Here is a 26,517-nt window from a genome sequence, read left to right as displayed (position 1 = left end):
AATAGAAAGCTAAAGTCACCCAAAAACTGCCTAGTCCCTCCTTCCCTGGCCTTATGGTCCGCTCCTACCTGGCGGCAGTGCACAAGTCAGGGCTACTCTCGGGAATGCTATGTGCCCCCTCCGGGAGCCCACGCTCCACCGCTGCTCCACCTTGGCCGCTCCCCACCTCCTTTTCCATGACCCTGGGCTGCGGCCGCTGCCCCGCTGTCCTCCGCAATGTTTCCTAGCCCTGTGACAAGCACCCCCTTCTCGGTGAAGGATATTCTGAACCTGGAGCAGCAGCAGCAGCAGCAGAGCCTGGGCTCCATGGAGCTGGCCTCGCTGGCCTCCCCGTCCTGCATGCTGGCCACCTTCAAGCAGGAGGCGTTCGGCACCGAGCCCCCGGCCCTGCCCGACCTGCGGGACGAGCTGCCCGAGCCGCCCCCCGGCAAAACCGCGGCCGCTTTCCCCGGCTCCTACTACGGGAAAAGCTTCGTGGAGATGGACTCGGCCAAGGAGGCCAAGGCAGACAAGAAAGGTAAAGCCAAGCGCTGCTGCGCGGGGCTCGGGAGCAAGGGATGGCAGGGACATGGGGAATCTCCCTGTAGGGTTGGGCGCTCGGGCGGGGGTGCCCAGAGCTGCGGGGGACAGGGGACAGTGCGGGCTGCGCTCGGTGCCGGGGCTCGGTGAGCGGCAGCATCGTTATCCCGTCCCGGGCCCTGCGGGAGCGGGGCTGAGCCCACCCGGGCAGGGTCCCTCTGATCCCGGCCCGGACACCCCCGGGGATGCGCCCCTGTCCAACGGGACGGGCAGAGCTGCCACACGCGAGGCCTCGAGTTCGGGCACAAACCAGGTGACAAATGCGATTCCTGACTCGCTCGGGGGTCGGGATGGGTTTCAGCACAAAGTTACGAGCGATAAATCCAGGCTGGGGCACAGGCGGGCGAGACTCACATCAGCGCACGGGGCACCGCCGTTTTCAAACAAAAACCACGGAAATTTTGCTGCAGAGGTACCTAAAGAGCGGGGCAGGGCCGGTCCTGCTGCTGCAGGAGCGGGCGGCCACATCGGCCTGCGAGGCCGAGGAAGAGCCAGGACTCGCTCGCTCTTTATTAAATACTAATTTATAATTTTTTTGCACAATTTTTCCCTCCCCCTTTTTCCCTTCGCCCCTATATTTTGCTGCAGAACTCTGTTCCTTACACAAGAGCCTAGAGCAGGAGAAAAGAGACCCGGAAGACCCCGAGCGCCCCAGACAGAGGAAAAGGAGGAAACCTCGCGTCCTCTTTTCTCAAGCCCAAGTGTACGAACTGGAGAGAAGGTTCAAGCAGCAGAAATACCTCTCGGCCCCCGAGAGGGACCATCTAGCGAACGTCCTAAAGCTCACCTCCACGCAGGTGAAAATTTGGTTCCAGAACCGAAGGTACAAATGCAAAAGGCAGAGACAGGACCAGACGCTGGAAATGGTGGGGATCCCTCCCCCGCGGCGGATCGCCGTACCGGTGCTGGTGCGCGATGGGAAGCCCTGCCTGGGGGAATCTTCGCCCTACAGCTCGCCCTACAATGTCAGCATTAACCCCTACAGCTACAACGCCTACCCCGCGTACACCAACTACAACAGCCCCGCCTGCAACGCCAACTACAACTGCAACTACCCCTCCATGCAGCCCATGCAGCCCTCGGCGCCCGCCAACAACTTCATGAACTTCAGCGTGGGGGACTTGAATTCGGTGCAGGCGCCCATCCCGCAGGGCAACGCGGGCATCTCCACCTTGCACGGCATCCGAGCCTGGTAGAGCCGCCCCCGGGCTCGGGACATTGCCAGGCTGCGGGGCTGGGGGTGGCTCAGGGGAGCATCCCCGCGGATCCCACGAGTGCGGTGGCCACGGACGGGGCGGGTTTTGGTATTTCGTGAGGGGACAGGCAAGCACCGGCGGGGGATGCCCGAATTTCCCGGCTCCTCTCGGCTCCTTTCCACCCGGGTCTTCACCCTGATAATTCCCCTCCTTCCTTCCTACAAACCAGCCGGTAATTTCGCGTGACTTGTTCCCAACAACACCCAGTCGAGCCCTGCAACTCTCTCCCTTTTTTGTTTTTCTTTTTTTTTTTTTTTAACTTTTACTCTATACTAATTATTATTATTGACATCCACATTTAATTTTTGCACTTCCCGTACGGTCCCCGCTGTTCGGTCAGTTCGGCATCTCGGCACCCCCAGGTGTCCCTTGCGAGGGATGAGGACAGACAGACAGACTCCCGAGAGACACAGACACCCCGGCCCGCCAGGTCCCATAGGGTTCTGCACTAAAACGTGAGTTAGCATGAAAATGCACTGTCCGCCCCTTCGAGCGCGCTGCCCTTTGCTGTACGAGCTGAGAGATCAGCGAGTTGTCATTAAAGAGAGTGGCTGAACCTCGCGTCCCTTGCGTTCTTGCGCATCCCGGACATCCCGCGGCTCTCCGGGGCCGCCCGCCCGCTCCGGGAGCCTTTCCCGGCCGGTCCCCCCTCCCCGGGTTTGTGCAGCCCCTCCAGTGCTCTCAGCATTCCCGTTTTGCAGCCCTCCGGTGCCCTCGGCATTCCCGTTTTGCAGCCCTCCGGTGCTCTGGGCATTCCCGTTTTGCCGCCTGCAAACGGTGTTCGTATTTTAAGGAGTTTTTTAAATTATTTTAAAGCCGCTTTTCGAGCTCCCAGCCTGGCCAAGCGCCGCCCCGTGTCCCCGGGCTGGGATCGGGACCGAGCCCATCGTTCCCAGTCTCCGGGAGCGCGGGGCTGGTTTATTATTCCCTGCACAGAAATCGCTGCAAAGAGAGGTACCCACACCCCAAGTCACGACCCAAAGCCCCCAGACTGCCCCCAGCCCATCCGCGGGAGGTTTCCACAGCCCCTGCCCCTCCTGTCCCCATGGGGGGAGCACAGAGGAGCCCCCGTCTGTCCCCAAAGTGCCCAGGGACAGCGAGCGGGGCTCCCCAGCGCCCGGCTCCCGCCTCGCCGCTGCCGCTCTTACGGTAGTCGCTATCAAATGTCAATTATTGGGAGTGAGAAACAACAAACATTGTAATTCAGCGCAGTCACAACATCCTCTGAGAGTGTCTGAGGCTGTCCGGCCGGTGACAGGGCGATTAGGGGGACCTGCCACCCCTCCTGCCTCGGCCCTATCGGCCCCATCAGTAAACAGGGATGGAGACAGGGTGGCTGTGGCCCTGGGACAGAGGATGAAAGGCTGCCGGGGAATGGAAGCTGCCTGTAGCCGCTCTCCCAAGCCCACAGACCCCTCCCGAGGTAGGATTGCACCGATAAGGAGCTCCCAGCTCCTTCCAGCCCCTGCGAACACCAGAGCAGCGCCGGGTGCTGCCCACCAAGCCCCCAGTGCAGAGTGGAGCACAAACACCTGTCTGGGGCTCGGGGCTGGCAAAGAGCGACCCTCAGCCTCATCCCGAGGGGAGTCTGTCTCAGGGAGCTCACCCCACAGAGCCACAGGGGTCCGAGACAAAGGGGACTCGAGGCTGCCGGCATGGGGACAGGGGACAGGGCTCCTGGGCAGGCCAGAAGGGAGCAAAGCCACCTCCCCTCACCTGGAACCATCCCCAGGGCTCCCTGAGGGCTTTGCCTTAGGGAGACACAGGATCCAGGTGGGAGAGAGGCAGCAGAGGAACCGGGAAATGCCCTGCCTGAGGAGAGCCAAGGTGTCCCCAAGAAGGAGGACAAACTCTGGGAAAACATTATTATTCTAACACCATATAAAATTTTAAATTAAATATTTGCATATGACAAACCTTTCATACCTAGGAGTGAGTTTAGTTATCAGTAACAGTTCTGTCATTTTTTCAGATAACTCTTGGATGGAGAATCTGACTGAGTGGGGCAGGAGAAAGCTGGGTTTAAACTGGCGAGGGGTGGGGGCAGTCACAGTTTGGGGCCACAGTTTGCCTGAGCTGTCAAATGGTCACAGTGGTGCCACCGTGCCACCCCTGCTGTCACCACCACAGAGCTCAGCCCGGGCCAGAGCACACAGGGAGCCCCCAAAAGAAGGACAAGTCCTGAGTTAACTTGGGGGCAGGCATTGAGGCTAAAACTCGAACTTTCAGAAACCATCCCGAAGCAGGGCCCTTCTTTAAGTGGGCAAACAAGACAGACAGCAGTGAAACTTCAGAAAAAGCCACAGGAAAAAGTAACTCCCCACATCAACACAGAACCCTTCTCATACACTCCCCACATCCGTTCCCTTCCTCAGACACTGTTATTTTCTCCAAACAAGTTCATTTTCCTCCCATAATAACTCAGAGCTACAAGCTATCAAGAAATCTGCCTGTCCAGTGGGATTTTCCTGCAGTGGCTGCTCTGGGCACCAGCTTTGGCTCTGATTTCCAGGGCTGCACTGTGCTCATTCTCAGCAGGGATGGATGTCCCACAGCCCCTGCTCACACGTTCCCCTCCTCCTGCGGGAATTGCATCACGAGCAGATGCAGGGCAGGGTGAGACGGGGTTTGGAGCAGCAGCCGGAGCCTTGGAGCCGGCTCAGGAAGTGATTTAGGAGCGGACACGAGCACAGCTGCCTGGGGCCGGCGCTGCCAGGGGCACAGAGCCTCGGTTAAAGACCTTCCATCAGCTTGGGTGAACGGGAAGAGCAAGGAGATACAGGAGGAATGACCCGATGCCTCAGCTTTTCTATTTTTCAGATTCTGTGCTGCTTTAGTGTGTGGGTCTGGGTTCACATGAGGGGATGGTGAGCTCTGTGCACAGAGCAGGGACACAAAACAATTCCTGCTCCAGCTGGGCACCAAGGACAAATGATCCAAATCTCAGCCCCAGAGCACAAACCCCGTGGGCTGGAGAGAGAAAAACAAGGATGGGACTGCAGGGGCTAAAGCTGGGATGGGACAATGAACTGCAAGGTGCAAATGGAGCAGAACTGATCCCAGGGAGAGACCCCGGGAGCGCTGGTGCATTTTGGGGCCATTTTGATTCATCTTGGGTGCAGCCCTGGCTGGGTTCTTGTGCTGCCCAAGGTGGATTCATTGAGGAGATGCTTTTAATAAATCCCTGCTTTATTCTGTAGCTCTGTCCAGCCTCTGTTCTAGCTCAGCCTTCCCAAGGCATCAGACCCCCCCAGCACACAAATTCCGGCCCAGGGCACTCGCTGTGCTCACGGATCCCATTTCTCCCATTCCAGCCCGGCCTCATTTCCAGCTGCAGCCCCACACCAGCTCAGCCCACAGGGTCAGGCAGGGGCAAAAGGTCCCCCCAGGACTTGCAGAAGCACCGGGGCTGTGCCTCTCTGAGCTCAGCCCTCTGAAAGGCTCAGAAAAAACACCCGTATCAAATCGGACCTGGTCCTGCCGAGCCTGAAGCGTTTCACAAAAATCCTGTGCTTAGGAAAGGTTATTGCAGAGGGAAGAGCAGGATCCTGGCATTTCCCCACAGAACTGAAATCAGGGATCCTCCCAGTGCCCAGGGGCAGGCCAAGGGGTGTAGGAAAAAAGCTTTTAATAAGATTTGCACTTGGATTTGATCTCGCTCTTCCCTCGGTTTGTTTTTTTGTTTTTTTTTTTTGGGATTACACAGCCTGGCACTGGCATTCAAGGCCCTGTTCAAACCCAGTTTTTTTGGGGTATTTTTTTGAGAATTCAGTGTCCCAGCTCCACCTGAAGGTGACAGGGTGAGAGCAGCTCAGTCCTCTCGAGACAAACTGCACATGGCAAGTTTATCCAAACCCTTTGGAATCCACAGAATTTGTACAGGAACGAGCTGTCAGCTGTAAGGGACTGATACCAAATCCCTTGCCTGCGGCAGTTTTGTAGGAACTGAAGTAATTGTTTTTCCCAAAAAAACACCCGTGCGGTTCCTAGAGTGCCAGAATTTTATTCCTTAAGTTCAAGGAGGTTTCACATCGGAAGTTTTTCTCTGGAGTCCAAAAACAAGATACGGTCCTGGCAGGAATTAAGTGTTTCAGTGTTCCCGAGAAGCTCGGCAGGAAAACAACAGATCAACAACCCTCTGTGCCCGGCCCCTAATTCATCTCACTGACATCGGTTTAGATCAGTATCAGCAGTAAGCGATTTCTTCTTAATGGGGATTATTAAGAAGAATCAACACCTTTAAAATGCCACTCCAAAGCGAGAAAGGGATGCGCTTTCAGGCTGGAGCCCGATTTTTCATTCCTGGGTGGTTTGTTATTGCCCAAAACACGAAATTAACGCTGCATTTTGGCACAGAGAAGGCAAGCCGAGATTTCTCCCAGCAGATCAAGAAACGCATTTGTGAAAGTTCATCAATCAAGGCTCAGCAAAGTGACACAGAACGAACACATTACTCGGAGATCTCCCCCTGTCTCCTGCAGTCATTTTAAACGCTGCCACTCCAGCGTTTATTGCAGCAAGAGAGACCCATTTAGAGACGGGAACATGCAGCAAAAAAGACCCATTTGGAGACGGGAACATGCAGCAAAAAAGACCCATTTGGAGACGGGAACATGCAGCAAAAAAGACCCATTTGGAGACGGGAACATGCAGCAAGAGAGACCCATTTGGAGACGGGAACATCCCGAGCAGCCCATCAGCCACATCCCCCCTTGTCCTGCGCAGGGCTGGAGCTGATGGGGTGAGGGAAAATGGTTGAGTTCCTCCGCATGAAGGAGCTGCTGGAACTTCCAAAGAAATAGAAATTATTTCAATGGAGACTGGATCAATAAGCTGAGACAGAAAATAAACTCTTACCCAGAAATTGAGTACCCAGGAAGAGAAATTCACATAGAAGAGCATTTTGAAACCAGCTCTGTGTGTGAGCAGCTGGGGCGCTGACCCCACTGAGACTGTAACACATCCCTTAACTCATCCCTGCTTAAAACAATGTGATTTTTGGTGTCAACAAAGAATCACGATCAAATAGCTAAATCACAGACCTAAGCCAGGAGATTGGGCATTTTCCCAGCCCATTAGAGAGGGACAGCGTGTTTGCAGCAGGTTGAGCAGTCCAAGGGTTCTCCCACCAGCTTTGAGAGTTCACTCAATACCTGCTTGGTTTGGAGGGCTGGAAAGATAAGTTGTCCTTAAAAAAAAAACAAAAAACAAAAAAACAACAAAACAAACAAAAAAAACCCCAAACCAAACCACACAAAAATACCTCAACAACAACAAAAAAACCAAACCCCCCCCCCCCCCAAACAAACAAAAAGAAACAAACCCCAAAAGCCCCACAGCACAACCCTTGTGAATGAGAATAAATCTTTTAGTGGTCAAAATAATTTTATTTCTTAGGGTTGGTTAAGATTAATTGGTCTTGGGGAGACATCCTGGAGCTAAATTATTACTTGTGGACATGGGTAAGCTGAAGGCATGAATGACACTGCTATGGAGTGGGCAAGGTCAGGAGTTAACGGGCTCAAATGAGGGAAAAAGAAAAGCAGATTTGTTGAGTACTTTAAATTCTGTGAACCTCTCTGAAAACTAGTTAGTAAGACACAAATTTAGAAAGGCATTTTAGAGTTTTAGCCCTAGAACCAACAGATCTGGTTGCTGAACACGTTATTAACTTGCACAGTTCAAAGCACCTGCTCTCTCTCCCACATTCTCCAGGGCTCTGGGCTCTTGGAGCAGGGTTTGGTGCTCTCTGCTGCCACAAGAACACCACAGAGTTTATTTTAGCACAGCAGACATTTCCTAAGTAGATTGCATTGTCCTCCAGCACAAGCTTGGAAATAACCACAACACTGATTCCTAGAAATCGTCCCCAGCTCCCACTTTCCTGGCCCAGGGTGTTTCTGCACCATGTGCAGAAGAAAAGCTGCAGTCAGAGCAGGGGAGGAGCAGCACACAGACACAGGCAGTGCTGGCTGGGAGCAAGAGCAGCCATTCAACAACAGCTCACAAAACCAATTCATACTCATTTCAGTCAAACAAACAAGCTTCTCACGTTTTTAAGCACCAAAAAAAAAAATCAGGATGAAAACCTTTTGCCTCAACTCCAGCAAACCTAACGGTGTTAAGGAGATGATTTATGATTTATGTTAAGGAGATGATTTATGCTGTTTCAAAGGAGGGAAATTTAAATCTCACTGGACTGCAGGTCTCATGTGCTGCTCCCCTCTGTGCAGAGCCCTCAGAGCCAGGTCCAGGCTGCAATCACACACTTCACTCTGCAGACTGGCTGATCCCACTGGAGATTCCCCAGGGCCAGGCTGGGGCAGCAGGAGCCCCTCTGGCACTCTGCTCATGCCAGGCTCAGTGTCCTCCTGCTGTTTATTGCTGCTTCTGGGGGCCAGAGGTGTTTTTCTGTTTGTTCTGGGTTTTATTTGAGCTCCACCAGCCCATTCCATGCCCAGGAAATGATCCCCAGCCCGTGCATCCATGGGGATTGCAGGAGTCCCCATCTTGGAGCCACCCAGCCCTGCTCAGAATGCAGGTTCATCTGTTCATCACTGCTGTCTGTAGCAACAGCCTTCACCAAGCTATGCCAAAAACAGAAAACAAAAAAACCCACCAACTTTATTTAGGTATAATTTATAATTCTGAAGAAATTAAAGCATAATTGCCACCATAAAGGGAGATGCTCAACCCTATCTGCCATCCAATACCCACAGTCATCCAGCATGTCCATCTGGGATCAAAAGTTTCCCTTTTAGATGCACACAGAGAAAAACTAACTTAAACCCCCCCAAACACAGTGAGAGCTGCTGATTATTGGCTTCTCTGAGAGTCAGGCCAGAGGTGACCATTTGCCTGGTTAGACACCAATTTAGAGCCCACCAAAATTTCACCTTGAGAATAAAAACCTAAATAACTTCTTATACCATGAGGCATTCAAATAAGAAATCAGCTTTCCCCCTCAAGTCCTCATTACCTACAGCATTTCATTTTTGTACACACAAAGATTATTTCCCATGTAACAAGGTGAACATAAATACTCAGTTTTTACCAAAAACCCCAAAAGTAAGAGCACATGAGAGAATCACCCCCCATGCAGCACATGGAACAAGAGGAACAGCTGTAGGTTAATTTCTAAATATCCTCTTCAATTTTCTTCCTTTCCTGACCACATTTCCAGTCCTGTTTGCCTCAATATTCTGTGAAAATGCTGTGCTCTGCCCCTTTGATCAGCTCCCTCAAAGCCCTTTCATGTCCTGCTGTCTTCATTAGCTCAGGGTTTAATTGCTGGCCCTGCCGGGGACAGACAGGTGGTGCAAGGTCACAGCAGGAGATGATGGATGGCTCTGGGCAGTGCCTGTGCAGATGACAGCCACCAAAACCCCTCCTGTGGGGCACAGCCCTGTCCTTGGGCTGGGATCAGCACCCACAGCATCCCACACCTGCAGCCACCCAGGACCTGCTTTGGGTCCTGGCAGCGACGATTTCCCAACCTCACTTCCCCAGCTCCTTCTGGTTGGATTTTCTAAGCCACACACACACACAGAGTAATAGATATGAGCACCACCATCCCTGCAAGCCCCTGGGACCAGCATTTCACCCCCAAAACCCCAGAAACGGGAGCTGAGCTCAGGTAAAAGCAGGAGCCAGCTTCAGACTGAGGCACAGGTGGCTGGGGATGGAGAGCCCATTTAAGCAATTAATTTCCATTTACCCATTAATTAATTAATTCCCATTTACACCATCTTGTTATTAAGATAAGATCACAAATTTTGCAGATTTTGGCCTTCAAAATTCCCTAGCCCAATGTTTTCAAAAAGTCTTCTTTGAGATCATTCCTGTTTTATCAACAGAGATAACATCCTATTCACTTCTGAGGGGACTGAAAGTAGAGGAGGTTCAAAATCAGCTGAGAGAAAAGTGTGGGCTTCAGGTCTTCACTCTGTATTTTTATTTTTTCCTTAAATACAGAACTGACAACTGGATTTCTTTTTTTTCTTTGAGTCACTGACAATTGGTGGAATTCTTTTCTTGGGGGAAAAGAAAAACCCCTTAAATAAAAATCAGCCTGGGAAAATCCAGCTCTGCAGAGTTCTTGTCATTGCTGCAGCACCCACTGCTTGTTGCTTTCCTTCTTTTTTTTTGGATAAACTCAAGAGTTTTGAGGTCTTGAAATCAGGAAGCCAATTTTAATTGTAGCTCTGACATTTGTGGAATATTGGGATGGTGATTCCACCTCATGCATGGCAGTGCAGAGGCAGAGCTCAAGTGAAGAACAAGGATCCTCCATCACCTGCAAAGGCTGAAAAGCCAGACAGAAATCCCCGAAATGGGCGAAAAATGGGTGGAAAGCCTTTGCACAGAGAGGAACTGACTTTTCAAAAGAGAGAAGGCTTTGCTGCCCTGAGCTAAAGATAGGATGAGCACAAGCAGCAGCTTTTTAAAGCAGCAGATCCCTCCTTATCACAAATCCTGGGAGGGAGCAGCATTTCCACAGAATGTGCAGTTCCACGGAGCTTTTCCTCCACTCCAGCATCACACCCAGGGTGAATCATCCTGCAGGGACCTTCCCTGAGCCTCTCCCTCATCCTTACCCTGATTTTCTGCCTGGGTACCACAGGTTCAGCCTTCCTTTATCATTTTGACTTTTGACCTTGGGCTGGAGGGTTTTGCTGTGCCACCAGTGCTGCTTCCTCCCCAGCCCAGGAGGCTTCACAGGAAGGGCTCTGTGGTGATGGATCTGTCAAGACCAAGGGTCAAGTTTATGTTGATCTACAGGTGTCAGGAGAGTATTGATCCTCTGATGAAGGTCCCTGAGAGGTCACCATAAATCCTCAGGGGATGAAAATCCCACATAAGTCGTTTGCAGATGCTGCAGGGGGAGGCAGATAAAGGACAGCAGCTGCCCAGGCAGTGTTAACAGACACCCCCAGAGCAGCAGGCGAGGCCACCACCACACTCTGCTCCAAGCCAGGGTGGCCAAACCTATAAAAAAGTGAAAGCATCAAGCAATTCAGGGCCCTGTCAGGGCAAATGAGCTCTTTGGTTTTAGCTGGAGCTGGGTTTGGTTTGCCCAGGACTGGAGGCAGCCTCGGTACAGACACTTGGCCCTCCTTGGTCAGCGCTCTGCAGTCGTTTCCCTGATGGTGGGAATTGCACCCACCTCAAAAAGTGCTTTTATGTACAACCACACAATAGTTTGGGTTGGAAGGGACCTGAAAGATTCTCATTCCACCCCTGCCATGGCAGAAACACCTTCCACTGTCCCAGACTGCTCCCAGCCCTGTCCAGCCTGGCCTTGGGCACTGCCAGGGATGCAGGGGCAGCCCCAGCTGCTCTGGGCACCTGTGCCAGGGCCTCACACCCTCCCAGGGAAGGATTTCTTCCATGTACCTGAGCTACATTTCCCCTCTTTCAGTTTGAAGCCATTCCTCCTTTCCTGGCACTCCTGTTCCTGATGCAGGGTCCCTCTGGTCCCTCTCCCCCTCAGACCCTGCCAGGTGCTCTGGGGTCTCCACGCCCTTCTCTGCTCCAGGCTGAGCATTCCCAGCTCTCCCAGCCTGTCCCCAAAGGGAAGGTGCTCCAGTCCCCTTATCAGCCTCGTGGCCTCCTCTGGACTCACTCCAACCATTCCATGTCCTTCCAGAATAATTTTAGAATGGGATAACTCAGTTGGAAGTGACCTACAAAGACCATCTCCTCCAATTCCTTGGTTCTGCAGATAGAAAACCCCCCTACATCAGCTACAGCCACAGCAGACACATAGAAGGAATCCCCTCCTCTGAATTTCCAGCTCCTCAGGCAGCACTGAAGGTCCCCAAAGGCTTTGACAGTGACCAAGACCCCCCTGTGACCCCTGGGGCCAGGGACCAGGCAGAGCCAGCCCAGGGTTCCTGTAGCTGGAGGATTTAAGCCCAGCAGCCCTGGCAGAGCGTGATGCTCAATCCCTTTATCGTGTCTCCTCTCCCTGCAGCAGCCAAAGCCAGGGCTAATTTTAAAAAGCAGCGATATGGGGCTGCTGCAGGAACACACGTTGCACTTGGCTGCTGGGAATTGGAACAGAAATGGGCATAAACTGCTCTGCTCTGCAGCCTGGGTGTTGTACCCTGACCCTGTGGGGGTAAAATGCAGAAGGATAACTTGCTAGCTTGGTGAAGCCCCAAAGTTACAAAATAAACCTGACAAGTTACCTTATTTGAGTAATTTTGGGGGAATAATAAGTCAAAGACTGAAGTAGGTTCAATGAAAATCAATTAACGATCAAAACCAAAATTTTACCCAGCTCTGTTCCTTTGGAAAAATAACATTTCAACATATTAAATCAAGATGAGATCAGAGCCTTGCATTTCCTCTCTGGTGAGCAGTGACAGGACCCAAGGCAATGCCTGGAGCTGTGCCAGAGGAGGGTTAGGCTGGATTTTAGGAAAAGGTTCTTCCCCAGAGGGTGGTCAGGCACTACGAGTAAAGAACCTTATCCTAAAATCCTGTCTAAACCTCCCCTGACAGCTTCATTTCTCCCACACCTGACTGTGAACCCAAGACTGGAGAAAGTTCTAAAGCCTCCCTTGCTGCCTCTATTCCATTTTGAGCCCAGCCACGCTGGAAGTGGCAGGTCTTTGTTCAGGGAAGCAGAATGTGGTGCAGAACTTTATTTCACAGTGCTACCTAGTGGTTTCTGCAATAAATGGTCAGCTCCTCAAAATGCTCCTCCAGACAGAACCTCGGTGTGGAGTAAATACAGATGACAATAAAATCTAAACTTTCATCACTGCCTGAAATGAGTTAAATTGCAGGGGAGAGAAAGAAAACAAAAAAGGGGAAAAAAAGGAAAACACACTTGCAAACTAATCCCGAGGGTTCCTGAGTGGATATTTCATGTACATCAACAATCCCATAGCAACCTCCCACAGCTCTATCAGATACCAGGAGAGGAATTATTACATTTATTATATTTACACCAGGATTTTTCCTCCCTCACACTGCCAGGGCCTGGCACAGGAACACAGAGCAAGGGGCACCCACAGCTCTGCAGAGCCTGTCCCAGCACCAGTGGGAGTCCAGCCCTGTGCTCAGAATTCCTGCCAGCACGGGGACACTCAGAGTGACAAACCCTCCTCCAAAAACCCTTCCACGCCCCTCCCAACCTTTCCTTTGCCCCACAGCAGGGGCTGCTGCACCAGTTTCTGCTCAGGATCACCCTCCTGCTGCCTGTTTGGATTGATTTTCACACTGACCCACACATTTTCCAGCACCACAGAGGAGCAGCTCGGCTGCGCTGTGTTTGCCCACACCAGACAAGGTGCAGCAGCACAAATTCATAAAATCCTGTTAAAATCTGGCAGGATCCAGTGGCAGATGTTAAACCCAAGCCTGAGGCACATAATAGTTTCCCTCTATTTAGAAGGGGGAGAGCAGCCTTTGCTTCCCTGGAATCACCAGATGAAAGGAATCATGTAAGTACTAAGTAGTATTAATAGTCCCAGGCACAAAATATATATATGAGAATAATAAGGCCAAACAATACTTAACAGTTATTTCCAATAGCAGCATTTGTATAATGCCATCGACACTCAACTGCTGATAAGCTGGACACACTTAAGGAATTTTAATAAGCCTTTGAAAAGCTTTAACTGATGTGAATTAAGCCCTGAGATAATTCCGACGCAGGGCTATCATTCTTCAGTTAAAAATAATTGATCTTGGGATGTAAACGTCACATCTTGTGCCCCGCAGTACAAAGGCACAGAAAATGTCATTTGTCACCAACAGTGCCCGGGGCTGATGAACGCGTTCAGAGGGACCCTGGGCTGTGCTGGCCCCAGGAACTTCTCCTGTGGGGTCAGGGATGAGGAAATCCCAGGAAGGAGGCTGAAAAAACCCGAATTAACTACAACCATTGCTACAATTCACTGAGACACCCGAATTAACTACAACCATTGCTACAATTCACTGAGATACAGGAATTAACTACAACCATTGCTACAATTCACTGAGATACAGGAATTAACTACAACCATTGCTACAATTCACTGAGATACAGGAATTAACTACAACCATTGCTACAATTCACTGAGAGACCCGAATTAACAACAACCATTGCTACAATTCACTGAGAGACCCGAATTAACTACAACCATTGCTGCAATTCACTGAGATACAGGAATTAACTACAACCATTGCTACAATTCACTGAGACACCCGAATTAACTACAACCATTGCTACAATTCACTGAGAGACCCGAATTAACTACAACCATTGCTACAATTCACTGAGATACAGGAATTAACTACAACCATTGCTACAATTCACTGAGATACAGGAATTAACTACAACCATTGCTACAATTCACTGAGAGACCCGAATTAACTACAACCATTGCTGCAATTCACTGAGACACCCGAATTAACACACGGTGCTCATTGGTACAATCCACTGAGATATGTGAATTAACAACACAGGGGTGCTCATTGCTACAATTAATTGGGATACCCGAATTAACTACAATCATTGCTACAATTCACTGAAACCCAAATTAACACAGGGTGCTCATTGCTACAATTCACTGGGATACCGGAATTAACAATACAGGGTGCTCATTGCTACAATTAATTGAGATACCCGAATTAACTACAATCATTGCTACAATTCACCGATATCCGAATCAACAACAGAGGGTGCTCATTGCTACAATTAATTGGGATACCCGAATCAACCACACCGGGTGCTCATGGCTCCAATTTACTGAGATACCCGAATTAACTGCAATCACTGCTACAATTAATTGAGATACCCGAATTAACTGCAATCACTGCTACAATTAATTGAGATACCCGAATTAACAACACACGGGTGCTCATTGCTAAAATTACTCGGGATACCCGAATTAACAGCTACAATTGCTACAATTCACCGAGTGCAGTGCCCCGGCAGGGCACAAAGAGCTGCTGCTATCTTTTGGCTTTAATCCACCAAAATAGCTCTGCTGCCATTCCCCTCTCGCAGGGGCAGAAGCAAAGTTTTCATCTGCAGCTAAGTACTGAACATAAAAGGTTTTTCTCCGTCTAGATTTACTGTTTGTTGTTGCTGGGGTGAGGCTTTCTCCACTGGCATTTCCTCACTATCTTTTCTGGAATCCTCTGACAGACACTTTTTTTTTTGACAAGGTGATAAGACCAGGAAGCTCTTGTTGAGATCTGCAAAACCTAAATATAAACCCTCATCTTCACAAAAATTAATTAACTTTCAGTAATGAGAAGGTAATTTCCCACTTGCTGTCTCTCAGCATGAACATTACCTTATTGATTGCTTACAAAGTTATTTATCATGAAGTCTGTGAAAGATCAGGAACAAAGTTTGGATCAAAGGCTGCAATTACCAAAGACAAAACTATTTTAAACAATTCTACAGATAAAGAGAATGGTTGTTTGGGTTTCCTTTTTCGTCAATTTTTTAAAAAACTATTTATATTTGTTTGTTTCAAATAAGCAGGTTACTGGGACAAGCCAGTCAGTGAAAGCCAGGAACCACTGACATTAAACTATTTTCATTTTTGCTGTAGCTACTTTCAAACATCATCTCTGTCATTTAAACAAACGGGAGTAATACGATGAAGAAATTGCAAATGCTGCTAAGAATATCCGAATGAGAAGCAGCAACAGCAACATCTTTTAAGAACACAGCTGAGAAAGAAATCCCTCATTATTTAATCCAAACTCTGCACTAGTGTATATATTTATAGATAGAGATATATTTAGAGATATATTTATAGATGTTATATGTATAGCAACATACAGAACAGGGGAAGGCTTGCTTAGATCTGAAACAGTGAGTATCATTTATATATATATATATATACACACACTATTTCTGTGAATATACTGAGCAAGGGGAGCCTTGTTTCTCTTGGAAACATCAAGTTATCATCAGACACAGGACAGGAGGCCGACCGGATCAATAGACTTACTCAATATAGAAAAATCTTATCTCGCTTTCAGGCTGGCTGGCCATAATGTCAGCACCCAGATGCCTCTGACAGAGTTATCTCCCATCAGCAGCGGCAAAACTCGCTCAGAGCTTGGGTGACACCTAGGAAAAGCCAATAACCCGAGCAGGAAAGCTGAGTCCCGCTGTCCATTTGGGAGATAAAGGCCAGCGAGCCGCGCTGGGCGCTCTTTGGGGCGTTATCAGAGGGCAGAGCATCGCTCCGGGCTCGGAGCTCCATCCCCGCGGGGACAGCGAGCCCGGAGCCCGGCGGGGTCAGCTCCCAAAGCGTCCCTGGATGTGACACTCAGCCCTGCCGCTGTTGAAAAGAAGAAAGCGAGAAGCTTTCATGTGGTTCTATATATACTGGCTCTATCTCCAGGCGCTGGTGTGCGCTGATGCCCGCGGAGCCGCTCTCCCCGCCTGCCCTTTGGGCGCTTATCGCGGCCCCCGGGGACACACGCGGCGTTATCGGCGGGCCGGGCTCGGAGCAGCCGAGTGGCATTTTCCTTTCATGCCATCCCCGACACCCCGAGCGGGGCAGAGCCCGCCCGGCACAGCCCCGGCCCCGCACGATAAGCGGGATGCGGGACCGGCTCTGATGCGGCAGCGATAGCGTCTGATCAGCCTCGCCGTGCGGGTGAAAAATAAAAGGAAGCGCAAGTGGAAGCGGTCTGAGGCTCGGCAAGGTGCCACAGCAGGCTGGGCACTCACGGGAGCAGGGTCACTGCCAGCCCCTGGCACCAGAGCAGGAGCAGCCAGGGCAGAGCCCAGGCAGGGCTGGATCGGGCTGGGGACCTTCACCGGATTCGCTTCTCAACTCAGAGTCACAGAATATTCAGGGTTGGAAGGGACCCACACAGATCATCAAGTCAAATTATTGAGTAAACAGCCCAGGCATCAGCAGCAGCCGAGCCCCCCAACCCTGACCAGCTGAGCCCCCCAACCTCTGACCACCAACCCTGACCAGCTGAGCCCCCCAACCCTGACCAGCTGAGTCCCCAACCCTCTGACCACCAACCCTGACCAGCCGAGCCCCCCAACTCCAGCCCAATTATTTTTAGTGGCTTTGCAAGGCTGCAGGAGCCTCGTGACCCACTCAGCATTTCAGTGCCCAAGGCAACACTTGGAGGTGCTAAACTGAGTAGAGATCTCTGTGAACACAAGAAGGGCTTGGGTCTAAACCCAATTAAGTTAATAAAGATCCAAATCCCCTCCTCAGACTGCAGCTTTCTTTATGTGGGAGAGGATTAAAACTTCAAGGCACAGGTACAGGGAGCCACCACCTCTCCCAATCCATCACCAAAGAAACTGGCACAGAAGCTCCATCACAGGTTCCTGTGAGGAAACCAAACCTCAGCTCAGTGGAGCTGTCATTCCCTTTGTGGCACAGAGTTTGTACCATTTTATATAAGCTAGCAGATAATAAAGTTGTGTTTATTCAACAGCCTCAGCCTGAACAAGTCCACAATCAGCTTTCAATAGCAGCAGGATGATTTGAGAGCCTGGCTGTGGCATTTGGTTGTGGTACAAAGCACCTGCAGCCTGTTTGGAGAACAATTCCCACCTTTGTGGGAAGGAAACTCAACAAGCACTCACTCAGTGACAGAAAGGGCTTTGCAGCAATGGACAACCACCAAGACACCACATCTGGGGAAAAGATTTGCTTCAGATTCCCTTCTGTGAGAATCACACCGTTACAAACAGGGTGGCAGAGCAATATTAAAGCTGATTACAAACCATTACAAACAGGGTGGCAGAGCACTGTTAAAGCTGATTTCCATCCTCCCCTTTTTCTGAGGGAGAGCCCCACATATTTGCAGACAAGCATGCACATGTCCCCTGGATATTCTCAGCCCCCAAAGATTCCAGCCTGGCTTGCTCTGGGCCACTTGGCATGTGATAGCAGCCACGCACATTTGGCAGAGACATTTTTAGAAACCTCCAAGCTATGAATTCACCTTTCCATTTTGGTAAAGTCAGTTATGTGGAAAGCATTTCAAAAGCACAACTTCAAATACAAACTTCATTTCCCCTTGTTCTTGGAGGAGAGGAAGGAATAAATAGTATTATCCTCTTTATTTGTTTTCCCAGAGTTATCCTGCAATATTTCTGTATTTGAGAACACCACAATCAATAATAAAATAATTATGAGTCAAATCGAGTCAGTCTCTCTCAGCACATTTACAGTGTATGTTAAATTTCCAATGCTCTTCAGGCCCATGTTTATTGCAACCATTAATAAAAGGCAACTTTCCAAGGAAATACAAACCTAACTGAATGCTCTGGAAGCGACCTTCATGCAGATTTCAGGGATGCAATAGCACCTGCTCCTGCCCACAGCCTTCCCACCACAGCCACGTGGGAATGGAGACCAGGATTGGATCTACACCCACAGCCAAATATCCAACAGCACTGCCTGGCTCCTGACACCCCAAGGGACAACTTCCAGGCATTTCCCCCTTTTTCCACAGGTGCTCACACAAAGCAAATCGCTCTCAGTGGGTTGGACTCCCCAGCAGGACCTTAAATCCACCACAAACCTCCAAGTTCCAAACCTCTAGAAGTGCTGAGGCATCAGAGCTGCCTGGTCCTCATCCCTAAGTGGCTCCAGCTGCTCAGCCAAACACCCCCAGTCCCTTCAGGGGCTGCAGGACACAGTTAATGAGCCTCCACCCAGCCAAGGAGCAGGAGTTCATTAACCCACAGCCACTTGATTGCTGCCAGCTGGGTCTCAGCCCCCCAACTCCACAGCAAGATTTCAGCCCTTTTAAAGCTCCTAGTGGTTCCTTAGTCCTTGTTTTAGAGAAGTGTTGTTCTTCAAAGGAAAAATATTTTTACTGCAACTGTTTTGTGACAGTAAATCCCACCCTCCCATTGCAGGGAGGGTACCTGGTACCTTTTGGAGGGGAATGGCCCAGGAGTAACAGGAGCACTCCTGTTTGCTTACACTTGTGTCTGAGCCCTCCAGCACAGCCCTGGACACTCCTCCAGAGGCCTGTTCCTTCCTTCCTTCCCAAACTCTTTCTACTCCTGGAGTCCCTGGTCTCAGAAGGGCTCCAGCCCTTGGCCTCCAGGCCATGCCCAAGAGCAAAAATTCAGAGGCCATTCCCTTCTCTCACCATCCCTGATGGCTTTGCTGCCCTTGGTAATGTAGACATCCAAGAAAATGCTACTCCTTTTCAGAAAACCAACACAAATCCATTTTTACCCTTCACAACACAACCTCGGGCATGCAGCAGCAAGACCCTGAGGCACAACATCCTGAGTGCAAATATAAAACCTCTGCAGACACAGAAAAACTACCCAGGCACAGCTTTCCACATTCCCTGGATCAGACAATAAAAAGCCAGGAACAACCACTTCATCATTCCAAAAATTTGCTCACTTTACCAAAAAAATGAGAAATCAAGTCCTACCTTTGCTGCAGGAGCTGAGACTGTTACCAGGAGCAAGGCAAACACCAGAGTGGGTCTGCAGGGAGGGTATTTGAGCACCACTCCCCAGCCCCAGCTGGGCATTGTTAGGGCTGATTGGGGCACCCCACCATGCCAGGTGGGACCTGGGCAATCACCAGGAGCTGTGCCAGGAGGGACCTGGGCAATCACCAGGAGCTGTGCCAGGAGGGAGCCAGGCAATCACCAGGAGCTGTGCCAGGAATGAGCCAGGCAATCACCAGGGGCTGTGCCAGGAGGGACCTGGGCAATCACCAGGAGCTGTGCCAGGAGGGAGCCAGGCAATCACCAGGAGCTGTGCCAGGAGGGAGCCAGGCAATCACCAGGAGCTGTGCCAGGAGGGAGCCAGGCAATCACCAGGAGCTGTGCCAGGAGGGAGCCAGGCAATCACCAGGAGCTGTGCCAGGAGGGAGCCAGGCAATCACCAGGAGCTGTGCCAGGAGGGAGCCAGGCAATCATGAGGGGCTGTGCCAGGAGGGAGCCAGGCAATCACCAGGAGCTGTGCCAGGAGGGACCTGGGCAATCACCAGGGGCTGTGCCAGGAATGAGCCAGGCAATCAACAGGAGCTGTGCCAGGAATGAGCCAGGCAATCACCAGGAGCTGTGCCAGGAGGCACCTGGGCAATCACCAGGAATGAGCCAGGCAATCACCATGAACTGTTCCAGAGGGACCTGGGCAATCACCAGGAGCTGTGCCAGGAATGAGCCAGGCAATCACCAGGAGCTGTGCCAGGAGGGAGCCAGGCAATCACCATGAACTGTTCCAGAGGGACCTGGGCAATCACCAGGAGCTGTGCCAGGAGGGACCTGGGCAATCACCAGGAGCTGTGCTCTGCTGCAGGGTGGCTCCTGAGGCACCTCCTGAGCTGCAGCACCAAATCACCCTTCTCACCCCAAAGACAAATAACATTTATCTCACTGTCTCCACTGATTATTTCCTGCCAGGTCTGTGGCCCATCAGGAGCCTGGGTGATTCCTGGCTGCCTGTGGAAAGAAATTATTTAAGTACCTGTTGCATCCTGGAATTTCTCCCCTTCCCCTCTCACAAAAAATCCAGTAGTCCTTGCTATTTTTTCCCTAATTCCTTTGTTTGTAATTGTCTCTCTGCAAATTGACAGTTTATGTAGGTAAACTTATTTACAAAAGATTGGATTTTTTTGAAGCTGAGTAATTTCTCTTATTCAAATCCTCAATGTGCACATCAACAATTTAATTCGTTCTTGGTGCAATTCTGTATCTCAGGAAAGTCTGGGAGGAAGAACTGCCCTGAAATACAAGGAATGAAGAATATGGAAAACACATCCACTCTGTCCAGTCTGCCTGTTCCAGGGCCACAAAATAGGAGTAAAACCCTCCAACTTCCAAATGCACACCTTGGCAGTAATACTGCAAAGATAAAGGATGAAGAGAAGTTATATAAAGAAAAGGAGGAAAAGGGTTTTGATTTTAGTAGACTGCCAATCTAATTCTCTTAACTATTGTGTGAATTCATAGTAACAAATGGGGTTCCCATTTTTGGTTTGCTCAGAGCCCTCCCAAAACCAGAGGGACAGAGCCAGGCTGTGTTAGGCTCCCAGAAAAACAATCCATAAGCAACCACTGCTGCTAAAGAAAAAGCAGAATGTTTGCACTTTCAAGCCATCAGACTTTGCTTTTAAACAAAACTCTTGACATGAATACAATAAATATTTTATTAATGGAATGTGTAAGCTTTTCTCTTCCATCCTTCCTCTTACTCTCAGCACCTTACAACACAGATGGCAGAGCAGCTTCCAGTCCAAGCCAAGGACAAAACTTCATTTCAAGGCAGAAATCAGTGACAGGCTGAAAGTTCAGACTGGCACCTAGGAGTGCCCAGTCCCTCAAGTGCTGGATTCCCCAAACCCACAGGCAAATTGGCATTTCTTCTTTCCAAGCATGATTTATCAATCTCTTCTCAGGCAGCTCCCAAGCTCCACGGGGACAGCACAAATTCCTGCCTACTCTAATGCTCCTCCAGCCATTGCAATATCCCTTTATTATTTCATTTAAAAGCCCCACTGTTATCAACCACCTCTTTCTGATTATTTTTTTTAATAGTTCAGTGATTGTTGGAGTTTTACAAAAAGGGGAAGAGTCTCTTTTTGAGGATGTAGAGCACTGTGGCCAGGAAGAGGGCGAGGGCCAGGAAGATGAGGAGTTTGTCCGTCAGCTCCCGGCGGTTGTACTTGGTGATCAGCTTCCTCCCCAGCTGGATGGTGCCAGACATGGACTTGAATTCCTCATTTGCTTCCAGGATGGTTCGGGAAGAATTGGCTGAAATTAAAGGAGAACAGAAAAAAAATTTTAAATCAGCAGGTTGTGCTTTCAAAATACCCAGCAAAGTGTGTAAGGATGAGGTATTTGGTAACAGAAACAGTGCCTGAGGGATCCTTCTGGGTCAGGCTGACTTGTGGGTGAGACTGACACAGAGTTCTCACAGCTCAGGGGCGCAAAGTGAAATAAGAGCACTGAAAAGATTAAAGGTACTACTGAAGCTCCTGAATTTTGAATTTTTGGGTTAGCAGGTCAAATCTAGTTCAGGTTTTTCAGTCAGCACTGCTGGAAGCAGAGTGAAATAGGAACAGTGCTAGAGAGAGAAATCACCAGCAGCAGCAAGACAGGGAAATAATTGAATATATTAATTGCACCACTGAAAGTGTTTCCTCAAGCCCCAGCAGTAAATCAGTGTGGGCTTGCAGAATTATTCAGCTCAAACAGTTTTTAATAGTCATTTCTGACACACATAGCAATTTTTTGCCCAACAAAAACGAGAAGGGTCAACTAGAAGTGTGCGAGAAAACAAACACATGCCCCAAACTCCTCAGCCTTGCTCCTTTCAAATTGCTAAACAAAAGCAAAAGCCATGGAATGCCCTTTTTTCTGCTTTACAGAAAGCACAGAATGCCTGCAGGACAGTGCATTACCCTACACTGCCCTGGCTGCTCACAGAAAGGTCAAATCCAGCATTGTCTGGTTCACAAAAACAGAGCAGAAACAGGTCAGCAATATTTTGCAAAACACTTTGTCCCATCCCATTTCAAGAGGCATTTTGATCCAAGGGAAAACAGAAAACTTCTTTACCAGAGTTAATGACAAAGGAGAGCTTCCCTGCTCCACAGCCTCAAACACTCCCTGCATCCTAGGGAATGCTCAGGAAGCAGGAATTCCCACTGCTAACTCAGAATTTGCAGCTGGGTTTTGTAAACGACCTTTGGTAGTTTTTCCCTTGATGAATTCCAAGTGCTGTTCATTCAGAAATGGTGAAAAAGTGCCTGCCAAACTGTCCTTTTAATGGGAGAAGGAACAAACTGTGCCCAGCTGCCACCCTCACATGGGGCAGAAAGCAGAGAGGGCAAACTTGTGTTATTTATCCTTGTCTTTAAAGTTCCCTCCTGCCCAAAAGCACAGCTAGGAAGAGGCCCAGGCAGCAATTTCTGAATGCTCCATGAATCACCAGTTGTGACAGGTCACTTGATTTATGGTTTTAGGAGTTGAAGCCAAGGAACTGGGTGAAATCTTGGTTTCACAGTCCCTGATGCACTGCTGACAGAGCAAGTGACCTCGGGTTCAAGGCACTTGATCTCGGTGTCTCAGCCATCCCAGCTGGAGCCTGGCTGGAACAGCCCCTGTCCAGACACTCCTTGCTCTGTGCAGGGACCTGAACCCTTTTGTTTCCTCTGCTATCCCCAAATCTGTGCCAGGACAGTGGCACAGAGTAACACCAAGCTCACTCTGGGCACTGTGTGAGCTCACATTGCTTTTGCAAGAGACCCAACCTCATCCTGACCCCTTTTCCTTCTCAGCATCATGAAACAGAAACTCCACACAAAGTACACTGATATTTCCTGTTTATGTCCAGCTGTTAGAGGAGCTCTGCTGGCCAGTCTTTAATCATCATTGCAGCACATTCTCCCACTCTGCTCCTCTCCCCAGGCTGAGCAAAGCTGCTTCCACCACCCCTGCATGTCCCAATTCCAGCTGTACCTAAGGTCTGCACAGTCTCCTCACTCTGCTGCACCTGCTGGGACATCATCCTGCTGATGCCCATCAGACTCTCTGTGATGTTGCTTGCACTCTCTGCCAGACTTTCCTTTGTGGTCTTCCTGAAAAGAGAAAAAAAGCAAAGCAGGAGGAGGTAAATTGTTTTTTTGGATACTCTGGGAAAATGCTGCTGATAGGGAGATGAGACCAATACTTGGCAACATCTCTGCAGTGTACAAAAGACACAACTGGTTTTCAATGCATGAGAAATTCAGATTATTTTCACTAAACAATAAAGAATAATCACAAAGTACAAAAGTCCTGAATCCAAACAACAGCCCAGAATCTCACAGGGCTCTGTACTTCACCACTTATTCACCCAGGACTGTGTAAGTCCATGAGCTGCTATGGGAGCACCAACACAAACCCATTTTCTCATCCTGAGCATCCCAGCTGTTGCTTTCAATACACAGCCTGCACACACTCACAGTTCTGAATGTGAAAACAGCTTGGATAATGACCAGGTCTTGTTTAGAACCTATCTGGAATTAATGTAAAAGACAATATGTAAAGTTATGAAGGTTAATTTATCCCCTTTTCTGCTTAGACATGCCAAGAAAACCTGAATTCATCACAATCCTTAACAGCCCAAATCTCCACAAAAGGGAAATGCACTCATAAAAGAAAAGCTACACTTGATATAATTAAATAAATTAAAAATAATATGTCACTTCCATTTAAAATGAGTGAATATATGAGACACTGCTTAAAGCCCACAGTACAGTGGGACAGTCCAATACCTTTGTCTCAAGATGTCTCTTCCCTGCAGCAGCTGATCTTTCTCAGAGTTGTCAATAGCAATTTTGCAGGCCAGATTTGCCTTTCTCCAGGCTGCCTGGTTGCTGAAATCACAAGAGCAGATTGTTGTAATGTGATGGGAACACCTTGCAAGCACAGACAATTTTCACAAAGCAACCACCACTGCAACTGGGCACCCCTGATACATGCAAGGAGCCTCAGAATGCAAGAAATAGCTGGGCTGGAAAATACTTCTAAGATTATTCAAGTCCAAGTTGTGCCCCATCCCCACCTTGTCCCCAGCCCACAGCACCGAGTGCCACCTCCAGGGATGGGCACTCCAAACCTCCCTGGGCAGTTCCAGTGCCTGAGCCCCCTTTCCATGGGGAAATTCCTGCTGATGTCCACCCTGAGCCTGCCCTGAGCCCCCTTTCCATGGGGAAATTCCTGCTGGTGCCCACCCTGAGCCTGCCCTGGTGCAGCCTGAGGCCGTTCCCTCTCATCCTGGATGCCCACCTGGCTGTCCCCTCCTGTCAGGAGCTGTGCAGAGCCAGAAGTTCCCCCCTGAGCCTCCTTTTCTCCAGGCTGAGCCCCTTCCCCAGCTCTCTCAGCCCCTCACTTTCTCTACATTTCTACACACAACAAAAACATTCCATCCTGACATTCCCGCTCCTCAGCGTAGCATTTAAGAACCAAGGGAAGAAGAAAACTGAACCAGACTCCTAAGCCACCTTCTTTGAGCTCAAAGGGACAGACCAGAGTCAGGAAGTCAGGACAGGAGAAGGGAGCTGAACCCTTTCTGTCCCTGACCTCTTGGTCTGGCACAAAACACGTGGCAGGGGCTGTGCTTCCAAACCAGACTCTGAGAGACGCTGCACCAAACCCAGCCAATCTCTGCTTACAGCGGGCTCGGCAACAGCCCCAGCCGCCAGACCCACCTGAGCATTTGCTTCTTGTGGTTCTCCACCTCCCGCAGCAAGGCTTGTTTCTCCGACTCCTTGTCCTGCTCCTTGGCCATCTGCTCCAGCTCCTTCGGCGGAGAGCACAAACACCAGCACCTCAGCAGCCACCCGCAGCTCGCACAGCCCAGCCCCGGCCGGGGAGTGGATTCGGAGCACATTTATCTGATAATCCTGGGCTGCGACTCCCCAAATCTCAGCCGGGACCCCCAAAACACTCGCAGAACACCCCCAAACACCGGCCGGAACCCACAGCCGGGATTCTCCAGCCCTAAACCACAGCCGGTGGGCCCGGAGCACAGCTCGGTGCCCTCAGCAGCCCCGGCCGGCCCTCTCACCTGGATGCGGCCGCGGAGGTGTCGGAACTTCTCCTTCACGGCGGCATTGAGCTCCGTGAGGGCGCTGAGCGGCCCCGGGCAGTCCCGGATGTCCTGGAACACAACGGCGCGGTCAGCGCGGGCCCGGCTCTCCCCGAGGCCGTGCCGGGGTGTCCCGGGGCTGGCGGCGGTACCTGCACGGCCGCTTTGATCTCCAGGTCGAACTTGACGATCTCCTGGTGGCAGACCCGCAGCGGCACCGCCGCGGCCGCCGCCGCCATCTTGGCCGGGCAGGGCCGGGGCGGGCCGGGCGCCTGCGCGGGCGCCCCCTGCGGGCGGCGGGCGAGGACGCGCGGGGCTGAGGGGACGTGGCGGGTCGGGGCCCATGGCGGGGAATGCGCTGCTCCAAAGGGAGAAACCACAGAATTCCAGGATCTCCGAGGTTATAAAACACCTCCGAAACCCATCGAGCCCAAGCTGTGTCCCATTCCCACCTTGTCCCCAGCCCAGAGCCCCGAGTGCCACCTCCAGCCCTTCCTTGGACACTCCAGGGATGGGCACTCCAACCCTCCCTGGGCAGTTCCAGTGCCTGAGCACCCTTTCCATGGGGAAATTCCTGCTGCTGTCCACCCTGAGCACCCTTTCCGTGGGGAAATTCCTGCTGATATCCACCCTGAGCCTGCCCTGGCCCAGCCTGAGCCGTTCCCTCTCCTCCTGTCCCTGTTCCCCCCGGCTGTCCCCTCCTGTCAGGAGTTGTGCAGAGCCAGAAGCTCCCCTGGAAGAGTTCCAGGTTTACATCCAAGAGCCTTCCTGGGCTCCTGGCCAAGGCTGACACTGCTCAGGAGCAGGGTGGGGGAACACGGGGTCACTGCTGCACCTCCAAAATGAGAAGCAGGCAATGCTCTTTGCTTTTCCCACAAACTCACCCTTGGTGCTGCTCCTTCCCCGCTGCCCTCAGGCCGTTTCCAAAGGAGCTGCAGGGAGCAGTTTCTCGAGGCACTAACCCAGCTTCTCCAGATGCTCCCACACCAACACAGCAGTGCTGAGGAAGGAAAATCCAGATATTTCCTTACCTAGCTGTCATCCCTTCCAAAGGAAATTTCCTGGAAATATCAAGATGTCAGGGACTTACTTAAAGGCAGCAGAAGCCATTCACTATCATTCCAC

The 26,517-nt window shown here is 50.6% G+C and overlaps 2 protein-coding genes across 2 annotated transcripts; one reads left to right on the top strand and one right to left on the bottom strand.

The window, feature by feature from the left end:
- The first annotated feature begins 216 nt into the window (after window positions 1-216).
- Window positions 217-1,775, top strand: NKX2-5 (NK2 homeobox 5). Its single transcript, XM_054643110.2, has 2 exons — window positions 217-517; window positions 1,168-1,775. The coding sequence occupies exons 1-2, from the start codon at window positions 217-219 to the stop codon at window positions 1,773-1,775; spliced, it is 909 nt and encodes a 302-aa protein (XP_054499085.2).
- Window positions 1,776-20,947: 19,172 nt separating this feature from the next.
- BNIP1 (BCL2 interacting protein 1) lies at window positions 20,948-26,453 on the bottom strand. The gene is made up of 7 exons (XM_054642587.2): window positions 26,277-26,453; window positions 25,545-25,750; window positions 25,372-25,464; window positions 25,013-25,104; window positions 24,077-24,178; window positions 23,280-23,398; window positions 20,948-21,569 (listed from the first exon to the last, which is right to left on the bottom strand). The coding sequence occupies exons 2-7, from the start codon at window positions 25,629-25,631 to the stop codon at window positions 21,373-21,375; spliced, it is 690 nt and encodes a 229-aa protein (XP_054498562.1). The 5' UTR covers window positions 25,632-25,750; window positions 26,277-26,453; the 3' UTR covers window positions 20,948-21,372.
- Between the last annotated feature and the right edge of the window lie 64 nt (window positions 26,454-26,517).

The sequence above is a fragment of the Agelaius phoeniceus genome, chromosome 15 (assembly GCF_051311805.1).
Source record: "Agelaius phoeniceus isolate bAgePho1 chromosome 15, bAgePho1.hap1, whole genome shotgun sequence".
NCBI classification, from domain to species: domain Eukaryota; kingdom Metazoa; phylum Chordata; class Aves; order Passeriformes; family Icteridae; genus Agelaius; species Agelaius phoeniceus.
Note: the sequence above shows the minus strand (reverse complement) of the source record. Positions and strands in the feature narration are given on the sequence as shown.